The 17,540-nt window shown below is 50.9% G+C and overlaps 1 protein-coding gene and 1 long non-coding RNA gene across 4 annotated transcripts; both read left to right on the top strand.

Moving 5' to 3' along the window:
- Positions 1–307: 307 nt before the first annotated feature.
- Positions 308–3,509, top strand: LOC118973682 (uncharacterized). The gene is made up of 3 exons (XR_005063177.2): positions 308–1,036; positions 1,514–1,613; positions 1,982–3,509. It is a non-coding gene; the product is annotated as an uncharacterized lncRNA (long non-coding RNA).
- A 5,100-nt stretch (positions 3,510–8,609) lies between these two features.
- HAND1 (heart and neural crest derivatives expressed 1) lies at positions 8,610–15,581 on the top strand. 3 transcript variants are annotated; one of them, XM_017678713.3, is made up of 2 exons: positions 8,610–10,026; positions 13,596–15,581. In XM_017678713.3, the coding sequence occupies exons 1-2, from the start codon at positions 9,475–9,477 to the stop codon at positions 13,815–13,817; spliced, it is 774 nt and encodes a 257-aa protein (XP_017534202.3). In that variant the 5' UTR covers positions 8,610–9,474; the 3' UTR covers positions 13,818–15,581. The 3 variants fall into 3 exon arrangements, with proteins under 3 accessions (XP_017534202.3, XP_036881087.1, XP_017534212.2); XM_037025192.2 differs by lacking the exon at positions 13,596–15,581 and adding an exon at positions 11,626–12,654 and having other exon boundaries at positions 8,671–10,026; XM_017678723.3 differs by lacking the exon at positions 13,596–15,581 and adding an exon at positions 11,623–12,654 and having other exon boundaries at positions 8,820–10,026.
- The last annotated feature ends 1,959 nt before the right edge of the window (positions 15,582–17,540 follow it).

Genomic DNA, 17,540 nt, shown 5'->3' with positions numbered 1-17,540 from the left:
GCTTTGTTGAAAATGTAGACCCATGCCCATGCCTCTTCTACCCATGCGCTGGAAAAGTATTGAAGAAGGGGATTGTGATACCAGCTTAACTTCAAGAATGAGTGCCTATTCAGATGATTCCCACATAGCAAAGAAAGCAGCAATGATTTTTTTTCGTTGTCCTCAGGAATTTAAATTAATGAACTCAGGACAAGAAAACAAACACATTTCTCTTTTATTGGAATAAAGTCAACTCCTCCCTTTATTTCTCTAGTGCCACAGCTAATTGCATCCATTATGTGTTTTTAACAGGTGCTATAAATCAGGGTTCCTGGGAGAGGGGGTGCACTCTGGGGTAAGGAGAGAGAAGCCAGGCGGACATGGAGAAGAAACATGGGGGCCTTCTCCATCTCACAACCTGGGATATAAAACAAGTGGCACATCTTCTAGAGCAGGCAGTACAAAGTTCTGGTTCCCAGGTACCTCTCCCCTCCCACACAATGCGCTCCTCTCCCAGCACCCTGCTTGCTGCCATTGCATAACAGCATTTTCGGGGCCTACAAATCACAGCCCTGTCCAAGTTCTCCAGCAGACGCCCTTTACACCACCCAGCCTCACAGCACTCAGTGTTTTGTAACCTCTCTCTTTTCCATGTTATCATCATCTGTCAAATCTGAAGTTAAACAACAAGAAACATGTCAGGTGAGTGGCTGGAAGAGACACTTGACTGTTTATGAGAAATATTCCATTACAATCTGACGCAAAATGTTAGGATGCATCTGCCAGCACCCAGGCTAAGAAAGTTCCCCCTCTCCACAGGCAAGCTGATCAGTGTGTGGTTCCAACCCATGTTTATCCTCTCTGGATCTGAGGCAAATGCCCTTGGAAAAACCTGGCTCAGTGGATGCCTGGTCACCTCGTACATTCAGATTCATTCAATTAGGATATCCAGTTTAAGACATAATGGGTTTTGGCGAGCTCGTAGACTGATTGGTTTTTATACACATACACAGAAAGATTTGATTTCCTCTGCGGAATTTATGGCAGGGAAAAAGAGGTAATTAAATTAATTTCTGCTCTGGTTTCTAGGCTTTCCTTTCTGTTCTCTCTTCTTCTGCCACCTTTGTTGTTCTTTTTTTTCTTTTTCTTTTTTGAATAGACTTTATGGAGGCCTTGCTTGCATGGATGGAAGTGAATTTAATAACCACCAGCAGTTGGTTTGAGTTTGGGGGTGGGATTTCTTGTTTTGTTCCATACTCTGGATGGTTTTGGAAAGCTAATGAGGTCAATCTTGTGTCCTGTGGTGTGTGGGTCAGGTGACTGATCAGGTGTTCACGTGGCTAGGGAACAATGTTCACACCAGGAAGATGGGGTCAAAATCAGACTTTTGGATGGACAATAGCTTTAATATTTGATAATGTGGTAAAACCAAAGTGCACTTCTCCTTTTTCCAGCTACCGTTCACACCTCTTGCCTTTCTCTTCTGATTTCTGGTTTTTCCATCATTCACTTGACTTATCATCTCCACCCCCAGAGCAACATTCTGCCACAGGAGGGCAGAAAGAGGCTGGAACTGGGGAGGAGCCGCTAAGAAGGCCGACAGACAGTGGGGAGGTCAAGACTCAGTTTCCCAAGTAAGTGGTGAGTCTCCCCCATTCCTTCTCCTTTCCCAAGCCAAGGTCCTTTTATCGATCCTTAACTTTTAAAGAAAGGACTTCCCTTGTTAAGCTAAAGAGACAAAGAAGACCCCTGAGAGATTTACAAAATTCAATGGAAAAAGCAAAAAACACTAAGCACTTCACATCTCTCCCAAACGACAGGAGAGTCTGCCAATTCCCCAGCAACCCCAAAGCTAAGCATTTACCCAGCGTCAACATTAACCCCCCTCCCTTTTTTTCTCTTTTAAAGTGTGTTTACAATTGACCATTATGTGAAAGATGACAGATGTAGCCTGGCCCCATTTAAAATAATAAGACTAATAATGATATTTTCTTGCCCGCAGACTCAATCTCTGAATCCCTGCCGGCGGAAGGAAAGGGTTGAGGAGCCAAGAATATTCACCACTCAGTGTAGCCAGCAGCTGATCTGTCCCCCGACCCAGTGCCCAAATTCTCAGGCTCCTGCAGACTTCTTGGTCAGACAAGCCCAGACTGCGCAGGATTAATAAAATACCTCTGCCTCCAGGCAGAAAGTCTGTATCCTGTTCCGGTTCTGCCAGCAGCACGCGGGCCAGTGTGGGGAACCCGGGACCCATTAGAGCAAGGCCATCTTCATCCCGAGGACTGAGGTCCAAGGAAGGAGGCGCTATCCTTCTATCAGCAACCCCAACTTAAGGGAGGATGGTGGAAGAGGAGCCCTCTTTTCCCCTCACCATTTCTGACCCATTCTACCTCACACCAGTTCTTCATCTTCCAGAACGGACTAGGTTGATCCGACTGGTTTTCTCTACCGAAATTTTTTGCATTTCTTTGAACCAAGTGCTGCTGCGCTTATAGGTCAGTCCTGGCAGGTAGTGGCTGAAGGCTCCAGCAAGCGACGGGCTTGGGAGGCAGGCAGCGGCGGGCCGAGAGGCAAGGACAGGACGAGCTGCCCCAGGACCTCGGGTTCCCTCACTACTTGATGCTATCCTTGAGCAGAGCTGCGTCCCTCCGACCGCTCCTTTGCCTACTCCAGGGAAAGGATCACAAAAGTTTTGGATGAATCTCCAAACCCCTCTCTGAGATAGCAGCTTTTACATGGACAAGCCTCAAGCTGAGAGGTTGCCCCATTCCCCGCTGCCAGAGAAGCATACGATCCTTAGTAAAAAAAGACGGAGAGATTCGGCTCAGGCCTGTATTTCCGGGAGAAAGCAGACTGCATGATTGATCTCGAAGGCCCCATGCGTCCAGCTCTGCCTGGGCTACAGGACTCCCCAGCTTATAGGGCCAGCAGACTGTTACTGGGGACGCGTTCCCAGCTCCAGCTTTTCCCCAGTCCTCAGTTGGACGGGCAAGCAGCAGGATCCAGGAGAGCGGTGGGGTGGGTGATTTGATTCCGTCCTCCTTCGGAATTCAGATTGGACTGAGAAAGGAAAAAGGTTCCCTGACTTGGAAAGCAACGGCCGGGAGGTGAAACTGACATTCAGGATCCTGACCAGTAAACCTCTTGGCGTAAAACAGCCCAGCACACAATTGATCAGTCGGTTAGGGGCCGGCTATACTCCACCTGCGGAGCAACCCAGCACCACGAAACTAACCAGCGTGCGCTAAACGAAAAAACCCGATATGCTTAAAACAGATTGGTGCCGAACACAACACGTAAATTGACCACCTGAAACTGATCGCTGCGGGACTGACCAGAGGTGACGCTGCCCGGCAAGCAGCCGGACCGGGTGAAAGGAACCGGAATGAAATCCACCTGCCTGCTGCACTCAACTAACCCCTGCAAGGAAGCGGAGCAGGGAGGGCCGCTGAGGACCTGAGTGCGCCGGGAAGAGGCCTGTCTCCCGGTGCTGCGGACCCTGCCCGGAGCTGCTGCGGGAACGTGCCGGGGGCGGGGTGGGGGAGGGGGGTGTACAAGGCTCTTTAATTTACGACCACCGCGCCCCAAGCGATCCCATAAATTTGGGGGCCGTTTTCACCAAAACTGTGAGTTACGATTTTTCAAATAAATACATTTTCCAATCAGACGGGGTTCTGTTTAGGTTGAATGCGTCCCGAAGCAGACATCTCTCTGCGCGGAAAATACACAGAGGAGGAAACGGAGCCGGGACGAAGCTCAGACGACATAAAAACTTGTGTAAACACGTTGTCATTTACGGACTTCGGAAGAGAAAGGGAATGGGGGAGGAAGATGTTTAATTCTCCCTCTGAATCCCCAGGTTTCAGCCCCCAAGGGAAGACACGGAAAATTTAATATTCTTTTTCCATAAGCTTGATTTTACTCATTACACAATGGGCAGCGTCAGATTCAACTTAAATAGATTTTGTATTTTTGAGGCTGTTACAAACTTAAGGACAGCACCCCGCTCCTCAGTTTTTCTTTAGGAAGGAGTGTGAGGGAGATAAACAAAAATGGATAATTTTAACAACGGAAGGTATTCGATTTCTAGTTATATGGGCTATGTTTTGCCACCGTTAAAACAAGGGGATCGCGTGGGAATCAGAGGTTTGCACACTAGAGTATCCATACATAATTCTGTGCACAGTTACAGAAAGCTCAGGGACCCCAGAAGCTAAAAGGTGGAGAATAGAACGTCAGCCTGTAGCTTGGGCCCTCTCTGACCGGACCAGGAAAGGGGGTACTAAGAGGAGATGGGTTGACATCGAAACGTGGTCTCCCTAGAGGTTTGGGCTCTAGCCAGGCTCTGCCACTCATTGGCTGTGTGCCTTAGGGAAGCCCCTTACCTTCTCTAGGCCGGTTTCCCCATTGGTCCTAACACGATCTCTCAAGAGATTTGGTACTCCCCCAAACCAGCGGAGGCTAGAGGCCTCTCACCCTATGAGCTTTTAGGAGAAATCAACTCGCTTTCTGTCTCCTCCGTGCCCTGTCCTTTGGTCCTTGGCAGCAGGTTGACCTAGATTGGAAAGTCTTAGACACTCTTTAGATACAGCAGAGAAATGTTTAAGGGATTTGCGCTCTCAAGCTGCGGGGTAAATGGCCCGCGGGCTGATTTATGGCGCGTTACTGCGAGACGCGATTCCCCAAGACAGCGAGAATATTTTACACCGCGCTAATATAAACAGGCGGCCGGCCGGGTCCTTTTTATGGAGTTCCTGTAATTACCCGCTCCCTGACAGGTCCTTGATTTACGGCCCTATTTAGATAAGGGGTCCGGTGCGGGGATTGCCGGTGGCGTCAAGGTCACGGGACGGGGCGGGAGAAGGTTTTGCGGTAGGCGCCGTGGCGCAGGCTTTCCGAGGCCTGCCAGTCCCGGGGGGCATAGTGAAGGGAGGAGCGGAGTGCAGGGGCGGGAATCCACGGTAGAGGCCGCAGTTGCTCAGAGGCTCGAGTACAGCCGGTCCACTGTACAGATGGGGAAATTGAGTCCTGGGGGAGGCAGGAACCCGCCTTCCCCCGCCCCCTCTCCAAACCACACAGCCAGTGAAATGCAAGGCGTACGGGGTGGGATCTGGAACTGGAATTCAGGTCTCTAGCAACACAATCCCCACGGCGGGCAATGCTAGGTTTCCCCCACCTCCAGCCGTGACAGTGGCCTTCTGTAGGGAAGTTCTGAAAAGAGAAGGACTCGAACATGGGCAAAACAGGCTTGGTTAGATCAAAACGCGGCACTGTGAGCAGAGCCCCGCGGCCTGACCCCTCCCTATCCAGGGCTATGTAGTCGTGTGGGCGCATGTAACTCCTTCCCCTGTTAAATTCATCCTTAAAGCAGAGCTACCATTTATCCAAGTTTACTGTTACTGTGCTATATTATTTCGCGGAATCTTAAAACCAGCCTCTGGGAGGCTACTGTCTTTCATTTTACAGCGGAGGAAGCAGGATCTGAAGGATCACCCGGGGAGGAAGGCAGTGCTGGGTTCCTCTCAGGTGCGCCAGATTCCCTAGCCAGGCTCTCTTAAGTCCTCCTTTAATACAGCTTTTAACCTTTCTGTACAGAGTTCTCTACCCTGTGAAATGGGGTGAGGGTTCTGCCCGACCTCACTAGCGCAGCTGAAGGAAAGAAGCGCGAAAATGCTCCGAGCGCCAGACCTGAAGGCGGTGTCTGGGTGAGCACTGCGGGGCACGGAACTAAAGCGGGATGGGGGAGTATGGGACTGGCAGGGAGCACACGCCTTTCTTCCCCCCACCCAGCCCCCCGCCCCAAGAGTCCCTGCTCCTGGTCCTTCACCTGTGGAAGTGGGCCGGGGGAGACTGGGGTCCTCCCAGCCAGGCCCCAGAGCCGAGCGCTGTCCGTGCGTCCAGGGAGAGGAACCAGGGCTGGATCCGTGCAACAGCCAGGAGAGGGGAATTACGGACTCCAGACTGTCAGTCCTCTCCTCTTCTTCAGAAATTGGGGAAATTGAGGCTCAGAGAGAAAAAGGAACACAGTGAAATGCTAGACAGAGCCAGAACTCAAGGCATATGCCTTGCCTATCAGACTGGGGCAATTTCGGCCAAACTCCTGGATTCCAGACTGCTCCCTACACCAGTTAGCCTGAGGTGGAGAGAGAGAACATCCTTACCAGGGTCCCCACTGTCACCTTCTACCATACTCCAAACACACCTGAGTTCAGGCTGGAGTTAAAAACACTTTGGGGTCTTCCAGAAGGCCAAGTCTGGAGGCTAGGTACCTTGCCATCTAAGCAGGCAATCTCACTGGCGATCCATCCTGCTTCAGGTCACTCAACCTAGAGCCCAAGCGGGTCCCCAGGGCCTCCAGGCTCCCCTCCCAGTACAGGCACCGCTGGGCTGACAATGCGACTCCCACACAGGGAGGTGGGAGCAGAGTTTCCTGTGGCCCAGGTGGCTTGGAGCACCTTGCTATTTAACTAAGTCATCCACGGGAAGCTGCCAGGTGCTCTCTCTCCTGGGCCCTTAAAATGTCTCATGGGACTGGGACTTCATCCAGTACTGATAATGCATTCCCTAGAGCACTAAACAGGCCAGATATCTGGGGAGTGTATACTGCTCTCAGTGATTTGTGTGGGAGAAAGCAGTTGGGACACATGTGGGTGGGTGCTGGAGCTGTGAGTTTGTGAGTAGGGGGGTAGAATTGCGTGTACCTATGTGAGTGCTGTGACAATATGCATATATTGTTCAACTTCATTTCTAGGGCTTGGGATTGCGGCTATATGGGAGAGAGAATATATGTCAAATTGAGTGTTTGAAATCTGTGTGCCTCTGTGTATCATATGAACATGTGATCATGCCTATTTCTGAGCACCTGTGCATATATAGTAGTGATAGTGACGTTGTGTGTACCTGGATATGTTCGTGGACCTGAGAGTTTAGTTGCACCACTAAGAATATATGTAATGTATGATGTCATTTTGGGAAGTTTGTCCTGTGAATACAATTATGGGGAATTGTAAAAGGATATAAACTGGTTGTACCCGTGCACAACTGTGACAGTAAGACTATGTGTAACTCCCTGCAGCTGTGTAATATTTATGTAAAATTTATGTGCCTTACTGTATGATGGTATCTTTAGCATGCCTGCGTGTAGGGTTAGGAGTGGCTCCTAGCTGTCACACATCTGGTGATGTGTGCCCTGTGGGTGACAGAGATAATGAGTACAATTCTAGGAATGCGTGAATATTGAAATGCTGTGGGTCCTCTGCATGTAAATGTGTCACCAAGAGAATACGCATACTCTTTGGTGCCCATATGAATATGTGGGTTTTTGTGTATACCAATGATTATTTGTGAGCCCATGTGCATGTGAAATCGTAGGTTCAATTGTGCCACTATGAGAGGCTGCAGGTGAGGATTGTGCTTGGATTAGGACGAAGGCTGAGTGTATGTTGAAGACTGAGGTCGTGAACGGAGTAACTACTCTCTCTCATGCACACTCTCTCTCAAGAACGCCTCCAGGCCAGGGAGGCGCGGGACCCCGCGGAGCTGCTGCTGAACCGGGCGTCGGGCGCTCCCTCCCAGGAAGCCTTCGGCTCCGAGCTCGGCCCTACCCTAGCGCTGCTGGCGCCAGGCGCCCGTGAGCGCGGCGGGTTTCCAGCCCGCCTCAGGCAAGAAACCAGGAGCCCCTCCCCCACGCACCTCTAGGGCCCACAGCTCTGCGGGGCCCCCACAAGTGGAACCGCTCTGGACCAAGAGTTTGGCCCGGCTCTAGTGTCTCGTCCCCTACCCATTTATTCCTGTGTACAGGGAGGAATACCACGAATCCACACTCGCTACGTTCATTTTCTCTGGGTCTCTCTTTTCCTATCTGTACAATGAGTTGACCTTCCTTCCTCTGAGCCAGGCACACATACAGTAATCAATAAATAACTGTTGAGTGAATGGGTGAAGGAAGGTATTTGCATTCTAAAAAGTGCGGTCGTATATTTACCTTCTTTTTTCACCCTGCCTCGATATTGCTTTTGAGAGAAAGGCACACTCCTTCTACCCCACCTTGGGAAGAGGGTTGGCTGAGAGAGGTTGGTGAGGATGGAGGTACTCGGGTTTGAGGACGTCAGCTGAGAAGCTACCGCAAGGACAGGTTAGACTGAGAACTCCAGCTGCCAAGCACCGCGACACGGGATCTCCAGGTCCCGAATACGAGCCCTGGGAAAGCCCCCCGTGGAAAGAATCCAACAGGCGGGGAATGGCCCCGACCGGGACTGAAAGGAGTAGAGGTTTCTGCAGCCAGGACCATCGCTCTGCGTGGGTGGGTGTGAGATGCCAAGCGTTGTGTTTCTACTGCTGTGCAAGCCTCGCGTAGAGTGTGGAGGTCTTCGTCTGCTCCGTGTTTACCGCCAAACGCTTTCTCGCGGTGTCTTTAGACAATGGAACATGCTCAAGCGGAGTGCCCAACTTAGCCGTGCTCCGTCTGAGTCCCGAAGAGAGGAGACCTCCACTGCGTCAGCCCTTTGGACTGGATCAAACTCCCAGGAGGTGAGAAGAGTGGATCTCAGGCCCTGGAGTCCGGAACCAGAGTAAATGTCTGTGGGCTTTTACTCCCACAGGGTTCCACCACCACCACCCCGGCCCCCCAGGATCCTTCTCCCTTCATTTGTTGTCAGCTCGGTTTTATACACGACTTGACCAGTGTTGGCGGATGCGCTGCTAGGTACACAAACTGCTCCCAATACCGCCTGATGTGGCAATGACTAAGGGCTGGGGGTGCTCAGGGAGAAATGTTAGGGCCTATCCTGCCTCCCAACTTCTGGTCCTGCCGTGGAGTGGAGCATATGGATCTCGGGATTGGGAGCCACTGTAATTCCTATTTTGAATTCTGCAGTCTAGAAACTAGAATTTTTTTCTGGGCCTCAGTATCCTTATCTGTAAAATCAAAGGCGTGGGCTCTAGTTGAAGGCCTTTTCGCTCAATGATTCTAGATTCTTTTCCTTGGGTCAGTAGAGATGGGGTGGCAGCCACCGACCAGGGCGTTGACAGGCCTGTGTTTCAAGTATGTAGCCCCAGCCTCCCCCAAGCCGGGAACTGGAGTGGGGGATGGGGAGGCGTGGCTGCCTCCCCGTCCCCGAAGGCGGCCTAGAGGCGAGTGGAGCAAGCTAAGCTTAAAACCAGGGACGGCCACCCCCCTTTCCTACTCCCCGCCCCCCTGCCATTGGTTCTAGGGTGAAGTTGACATCAAAGCCGCGGCCTTATATAAGCCAGGCCCTGGAGGGGAGGCCGCAGAAGGGTTAAACAGGTCTCTTTGCATTGGCGTCCTCGCCAGCGACAGAAACAGGCAAGAAGGCAGCGGGGTTGCGCGTCTTGTCTTCAGCGTTGCCGCGGACTCTCCTAAAGCCGGCGCCCACCACAGCGCCGCCCCAGAGCCCACGGGTGGCCCCGGCAGTCTCTGGGGCGCATGGGGCGGCGCTAATCGAGCTGGCGGCGCAGGCCAGGGGCCGCTCCAACATGAACCTCGTGGGCAGCTACGCACACCATCACCACCATCACCACCATCACCACCCGCACCCCGCGCACCCCATGCTCCACGAGCCCTTCCTCTTCGGCCCGGCCTCACGCTGTCACCAGGAGCGGCCCTACTTCCAGAGCTGGCTGCTGAGCCCCGCTGACGCTGCCCCGGACTTCCCCACCGGCGGGCCACCGCCCACAGCCGCGGCGGCCGCCGCCGCGTACAATCCGGACGCCAGGCCAGGCCAGAGCCCCGGGCGGCTGGAGACGCTCGGCGGCCGCCTGGGCCGGCGGAAAGGCTCAGGACCCAAGAAGGAGCGGAGGCGCACGGAAAGCATTAACAGCGCGTTCGCCGAGCTGCGCGAGTGCATCCCCAACGTGCCTGCAGACACCAAGCTCTCCAAGATCAAGACTCTGCGCCTAGCTACCAGCTACATCGCTTACCTGATGGACGTGCTGGCCAAGGACGCGCAGGCCGGCGACCCTGAAGCCTTCAAGGCCGAACTCAAGAAGGCGGATGGCGGCCGCGAAAGCAAACGGAAAAGGGAGCTGGTAAGTCCGGAGGCCTGTAGGCTGCAGCCAAGGGCGCGGGCTCACTGAGCACCCGCAGGCTGTGTGCACCCTGGAAGGAGTCTGCGTTGCCAAATGTGCGATTTTGAGAGGCTACGGGGAGTTCTGAGATGGTTGCAGTGGTGGGATTGTGTGGGTGAAGGGAGGCATGTTCATATTTGAATTAATTTGTATTGTGGGGAAGGGTTTTTATAAGACTGAATGAAGACAGAATCCTAACCTCAGAGAGGGTCATAAGGTTCCTTTTCAGAATCCGTTGGAAGTTTCAGCTCCCGAGAAAATGCACACATCATGTATTTCGCTTCCAATTTTGAGGGGTCCAGATCCATCCCTGGGCTCTCCGGGAAGCCAGGTTAAGAGCGCTGTAAGAGTTCATTATTTTAATTTGCTTTAGTGTGAATTTATGCTTATGGACTCTAACTCTTTCAAAGGGCTTTTGCTGGGGAGGGGTGTCTACTTACATCATTGTACAGGTGGGGAAAACGAGGTCCAGGTGGTTTCCTATCCCAGGAGACCAGGGTGGGACAGGACATGAAGGCCACCTTCCCAGAGAGTCAGAAGTGAAGCTGGGGTAAAACAAGTCAGGTCTTCTACCCGCAGTCCAGAGCGCCTTCCACTGCTCCACTCCCACAGGACGGTTCCAAGCCAAGGCGGACCTTGATGGTTTAGTGTGTAAACACCAACAGTCAAGAGCCGTAAGTCTCACCAACACTTTTTGGCTCTGGAGATGGCAATCCCTACTCGGCCTCTCTCGATTCTCTTGAGGGCAAAACTTTCTGGAGCTCGATTCTGCTGGCCCAGGGCCGTGGGACCTCTGAGAGGGGTGACTGCCAGACTGTACAACTGGTCCAGTTCGGCGCTCTCAGGCCTGCCTCAGGAGCTGACTGGAGGGCCCTGCCTGGTTTTCTCGGACCCTCGGGGGCCACGGTAAACTAGGGAACTCTCACCTGGGAAGACTGGGAAAGACAGATAGGCATCGAGTCTCTGAACCGCCGCCCTGGGCTGGAAGAGGTGCAAGGCCTTGGCGACGCCTCGGGGAAGGCAGTTATTGGGCGTATCCCCCCTCCCCCCTCAGCGCGTCGCCGCCTCTTTAAGTAGCACCGCTTGGTTCCAGCTTAGAGAGCGGGGACAGGGATGCTGGGCCTGGCCGACTCCCCTCGCCTTCACCTAGGCCTCTGAGGCTCCCAGCGCCGGCTCCAGGGAAAACAACTCAGTGTGCAAGCCCCGACGCCAACCTAAGTTGGAAAGTTGACGGGACCTGTTGGGGAATCAGGTTCGCAAGCGGGAAAACTTGTTTCCTTTGGTGCCATAAAGCCAAAACTAGCAGCATCAAATTCACCAGGCACAGAAAATTCTCGTTACCAGATCTGCAGAAGCCGCCCAGCCCATCCCGGTCCCCGGGAACTCGGCACATAAAGGCAAATTTATAAGCCTGCCTGCCTACTTGGCCAACAGAAAACCGTCACTTACTCAAAGGCTTCCAGTTACCTTTCCCCACCCCCACTCTATGCCCAGGCGGTCGGAGCAGAAAAATCTAAACCTGTCTCTCGCCTCTTCTCTTATGTGTGTCTCCGGCAGCAGCAGCACGAAGGCTTCCCTCCCGCCCTGGGCCCCGGCGAGAAGAGGATTAAGGGGCGCACAGGCTGGCCGCAACAAGTCTGGGCGCTGGAGCTAAACCAGTGAGCCGCAGCCGCGCCGAGGACCCCGCCGCGGCTGTGCGAGCCCAGAGCCCCAGGAGCAGAGGAAGGCGGCGGGTGCCGGGCTCCGCGCTCCGGGGGTGTCTAGGGCCGCACCCCGCTGCGCGCTGGCCGGTCGCTGGCTGCATCAACACACTTGGATCGCACGTGCAATGTCATTTGAAATTGTTTCTAATACATTAAGAGAAAGAGAAATATATATATATCCAACCCCCGCAACCAAGACGGCAGCTCTTGACTGCACGTTGCGGGAGGGAGGGACTGCGGGACCCAAGCGCGCTGAAACGCACCCTTCCGACCCATCCGGGCAAATTCAGAAACCCCAACGCCTTCCTTCCCCGCTGTGCTCTCTGGCTCTCTTCTTCGATCCTCTCTCCGCTTCGTGTCAAAACCCTCGAGGGCTCTTTTCCCTAATTAAAATGCAATAAGAGGAATCAATAGTTTTCTGCCAGGGAAAGAGAAGCAAACCAGGAAGACGGAAGGCTGTCTTTTTTGTCCTCCTTCAAGCAGTGGTGTTTTTATTTTATTTTATTTTATTTTATCTTATTTTATTTTATTTTATTTGTTGTCGCTGCACTTCTTAAATTAGTTCCAAGGAAAACGCTTCCTTCTTTCCTTCCTCTGTCTCTTTCTCTCCCTTCCTTTTCTTCCTTTCTTCCGTCCTTCTTTGTTCCGTTCTCACTTCTCTTTCTCCTTGCTTCATTTTTTCCCTCTATCTTTGTAAATAAAAACTTTTCCCTGTGTTGAAAAGTTTTTATGTATTTAAACTACCTACCATGCCTGCTGTGCTCAGGTATTTGTTTTTTCCTCCATCCCTACCCTTTTTCTACCTCAAATCTATATGACCACTCACTGACCCCTCCCTTTGCCAAAGCAGTATCTATGCTCTTGACTAATAAAAGAATTTCTGAAATCAGAGGAAGCCTGTGTGATGTCTTGGTGGGTAAACCCACCCTTTCCATGGTTTCTGCTAGGTGGAGAGCCTCCTGTTCCTACCTTTCTTTTGGTAAACGGCAATCCAAACTACAAATAAAATCACGGGAGGGGGACCGATAAAAAGATTTATTCCTGGAATGCATAACAAAGTTCTCTTTAGAATATACTAGCAGGACAGGATAACTCTAGGGAACTCACAGAAAATAAAACTGGCAACGGATTAGACCCAGAAAGGACCTGCTAACATTTATGTGGGGTCGGCGTTTGGGTTTGTCTTGGAATGCACACTAGTGTCTGCAGGCACTGGTTTGGGGGTAACTGGAAGGTGGTTTGTCACACATACCAACACATCTCAGAGCAGTGCAGCTCGGAAGAGGGGGCACTTTCGGGAATATGTTCGTGTGTGCGAAATTCTGAACATATACTTGTGTGTATTGTGGTGCAGGAACTCACCCGGAGCCCCTCCGCTGTTCAGGGGCCGAACAGGGTCTGCCGAGCACAGCTCCCAGCACCGAGTAGGGGCTCGACAAGTCGTAGCAGCTATTATTTCATCCACGAGTAAAATAAGCTTGTGTTTGTGGGTAAACTGAGACAATTCGACTTCTCTCCCACAATAAATATTTGTGAAAGCATATGGTTTTGTACAAAAGGGATGGGGGTTATGTGCATATTAATTCTTGCACTTGAGCAGAAGAGCTGGTTTCTGCCGCCCCCCGCCCCGCCCCCCGCGCACCCATGGTTGGATATAGGGTTGTTCAAAAGAGTGCGCCTTGGTCAAGGCCGGTGTGTGCTAAGCTAAACTGGCGCGGGCAAACACGGGCCTTTAGGTGTCTCCGAACACTAGTGTACAGGCATAACTAGCTTTGCGCGCAACTGTGCGCTAGGCACCAAGCTAAGCGCTTTCTCGTCTTCTAACAGCTCTCATGGTTGCCCGAGCGGACGCCGGATCGGCGGTGCTGGCACAGGTCTCCGGCGCTCACCACCAGCGAGGCTCGAGGACGCGCGCGGGTCACTTGGCGCTTTCTTGCTCCACATCCGGATCTGGAGGCCCTTGGCTTGGGGCTTGGGGCCGAGAAAGGGGACCCCGGGCAGCTCCGGGATCAGGCGTGCGCTGGGCGTCTGGCCCCAGCATCGGGGTGAATATGGGGACCATTAGTCCGGGCTGTAAACACCGTGGCAGGGGCTGCGCGGCCACGCGGGCCTTCCCGGACGCGAAGGAGTTAATAAAAGGTGTTTTATGGGCGCGAGGAAACCGTGGGGGAGGTGTGAGCGTCTCTCCACTCCTACCCCCTACCTTTTTCTTTTTTTCCTCTCGCCACCCGCCGCCAGATCAAACAGGCCCGCTATTTAACTAGGGCAACACCTCGCGGTAATGAGCCGATCGCGCTCACCCCTCCCCCAGCCCCAGCCCGAGGCCCCGAAGCCCTTCAGGGAGGAGCAGAAAACTCGGTTTATTTCTTCTCTTTTCAACAGCTGGAAAGCCCCTTAGAAATCTTGGCACGCGTGGGGAAACTGAGACTCGGGAGCAAGCCGAAGGCCGGCGTGCCTCAGCACGTAGGGAGCTTACCTGAATTCGAACCCAGGACTCCAGCCTGGTCTGCAGACCAGCCTCTGGCTGAACACAGAGCGCAGCTCCCGCGACTATTTTTAGCTGGGTGAAGTATCCTAGGCACGGGAAGAATGCGCACCCGGGTCCTGCTTTCTTATAGCCTTGGCCAGTAAAAGGAGAGAGGGTACCGAGGGGTACCGCCCGCCGAAGCCAGACCCGAGTTTGGCATAAGCAGGCCTCCACGGAAACCCCATTAGCTGATCCCAAACTCTCCTAGCGAAGACAGGGGTGAAGCCCCAAATTCAGCCTCCTCGGTGTCCCGTCCCAGTATCAGACCCAGGGCCTAGGAGCGGAGATGAGGGCTGGTGCCCGTGGAGCAGGTCTCTGGGACTTACCCCCACTTTCCCCAAGCCTTACTCCAAGGGCCTGGAGGGCGCGAGCTACATTTCCAGCCCTTACCGCCAGATGGGAAGGTCAAGCCCCCAGAGAGTAAGGGGGCTGCTCCCAAGTTTCACGAGCAAGTCTGGCCCAGGGTCTCCAGTCTCGGGGTCCAGCTCCTCTCCCCTCTTCTGGGTACCAAGCCTCTCACTTCTTTAGCCCTGTATCCCTGAAATCACTTTCTTATTCTCTCCCAAGTCTCAGCGCGGTTTGCCAGAAACCTTCCTCATTCCAGCTGTGGCAGAACAGTGTCATTATTATTTTTGATTTAAGAACATCACCTTTTGTTTGTTTTAAAATCGGTGGAATTGTCATAAACTTAAAAATAAATCCCAAGAATTTATTCTAAGGAACTACTCACTGATGTTACAAAGCTTTCACGAAAGGACTACGCTACTAGAGAGCAAAACATAGGAAAGGACCCTGATGTGCTGTAATTACAGAACTGGTTAAACAAATTCATTAGTATAGTGGTTTACTGCTGAGCAAGAAGCTAGAAAAAAGGTGGGAATCAACATGGATATTGTTCATGATATATTATAGGGGGAAAACAAACCCAGTTTATTAAAGACTGTCCATTGTGACCTACTTTACACCAACTAGCTAAATAAATTTTGTGGGGGAAAATGTGGAAAAATATGTATCAGAACATGTATACTTCCAAGTTGTGGGAATAAGGACAATTTTGACTTTCCTCCCGCTTATATTTTTCACTTTCTTTTTTTACAATGAATAAGGATCTCTTTTACAATAAAAATAAAGCTGCAATTTCCTTCTGATTTCTTCTGGGACCAGGGTACTTTCAGTAAACTTTATTCAACATACATTGATTGAGTGTGTCTACCTTGTGCTAGGCACTGTGGATATAACCATAATGAATTAGAAAGAATGCTAATAATCACCACCAATTAATATACCATAATAAATATTTTTCTTGAAGAGTTTATGATTTCTTCTGCACAGTCCATATAGTTATTAATGCATGAAATAAGCATAACAGTAATAGCTCAATATTTTTCTTGAAGAGTTTATCATTTCTTCCGCACAGTCCATATAGTTATTAATGCATGAAATAAGCAAAAGAGTAATAGCTAAAATTTGTTAAGGAAATTGTTTAGGCTCTTAGAATGCATTATTTCATTTAAGCCTCACCCAGATTGCATGAGGTTAATGGTGAAACCTCTGAGGCTTAGAGGTGAAGAACTTTGTTCAAGGTCACAGACAGCAAAAGGGGGTTGGGCTTACACCAAAGGGCAGGTCTGGCTGCCTCCAGAGGTTTTGGTTTTCCCCCACATCTCAGGCACCAATTGTGTGCGTGTGTGTATACAAATACAGTCTCCTTAGCCTGATCTTTATTGGTCCCCAAAGTAAGGTAGAGAAAGAAAGGAGGAGGTCTGTGAAGAGATCCGGGGTTCTAACTCCAGCTTTTACCTGTAACTCCCTTCCACTGTCCTCAGAGTGGATCCCATCTTAGAATAAGAAAGGAGTGGGCTCCTCAATCTCTAGGTCCCTTTATGAGTGCAACACTCTGATTATAAAAGATCTACTTTCTGCTGATGAAAAACTCAGTATGTCATTCTTTGCACCAGCCTCTAATGTTTGTAGAATGTGTTCACCTTTCCTTGATACTTTCGCTTCTATAAACGTGTTTTTCTCCTCATAAACTAGAGGGAGCAGGGCAGAAATCAATGCTCCTCGGGGACAGAAGGAGAAAGAAGACCCAGAGAAGTGAAATGACCCAGCAGGGCCCCACAGCCAGTCTGAGCATGAGCTGGGCCAGAAGAAGGCGGTCTGCACACGTCAGGCCCCAGGACCCTCCTGGGGAAGGCTCTGCGTCCCTTCCTTTTAGGCAGCCCGCAGCTAAGTTCATGGTCTTGCTAGATCCTCATAAAAGAAATGAAACTAAGAAATCAGCCAATCTAATTTTTAAATGAAAAGTGACTGGGAAGAAAAAATATGTAGGTTCTAAAGTGTCTGAAACCAGCCTCCTGATTTAAACCTAATTTGTTTGAAAAAAGATTTTTTTCAGTCGAGAGAGTTTTTACAGCTGAGCTCTCCCAAACCCATAAAAAATAAGGTTTATATGGGAAATAGTGAAAGACTCTTAACTATAATACACAGCGTCTAATATAAGCAGACATAGACACTATATAAAGCTCCTACAAATGTTATTAAAACAAACAGAAATGCACATTTATCCCCACAGAATGGACAACGGAAGGCAATGGATTTTCGAGGAGTTCCAGAAGTCTTATGTTCACTGAAATGTTCAAAGCACCCCGTAACACTGGGACCTCAAAGATCATTACCCAACATCCAAACATTTCCCTCATTTTACAGAAGGGGAAACTGAGGCCCACAAGGGGAAGGACTTGCCCAAGGTCAAATAGGGAGCTGTGTTTTTCCCTTTGTCTCTTTAACTTTGACTTCTTAAGGATATAGAACAAAGCAGTGACCAAGAGACCCTACACAAGTTATTGAACATTTCTGAACCTCAGTTTCCTTATCTAAAAATGGGAGGGAGCTTATTGCCTTACCTTCCTGGGGTTTGTGAGGACTGAATGAGATAAGGCATGTGAAGTACTTAGCATGTTGTCCACAGTAGAGCTATTTTTATTACTTTATTTAATCCTTACAATAGCCTGGTGAGGCATTGAGGACTTATTTTGGTTTGTTTGTTGTTTTGGAAAGGTACGACATACAGATATGCCCTGTTTTTTGAAAGTTGGTGTTATACCACTTTGTTTTTATGAAAGACCCACATTAATATCTGTTTTCTCTAATCGAAAGAAATCCAAAGAGGATTTTCTTTTTTACGAAAAGAGTCAAAAAGAGAAAACAGCGTTTAGCATTTGTTTTGCAGCTCTTATGGGGCA

Source organism: Manis javanica, chromosome 1 (genome assembly GCF_040802235.1).
Source record: "Manis javanica isolate MJ-LG chromosome 1, MJ_LKY, whole genome shotgun sequence".
Classification (NCBI taxonomy): Eukaryota; Metazoa; Chordata; class Mammalia; order Pholidota; family Manidae; genus Manis; species Manis javanica.
This window is presented reverse-complemented; position numbering and strand designations above follow the sequence as displayed.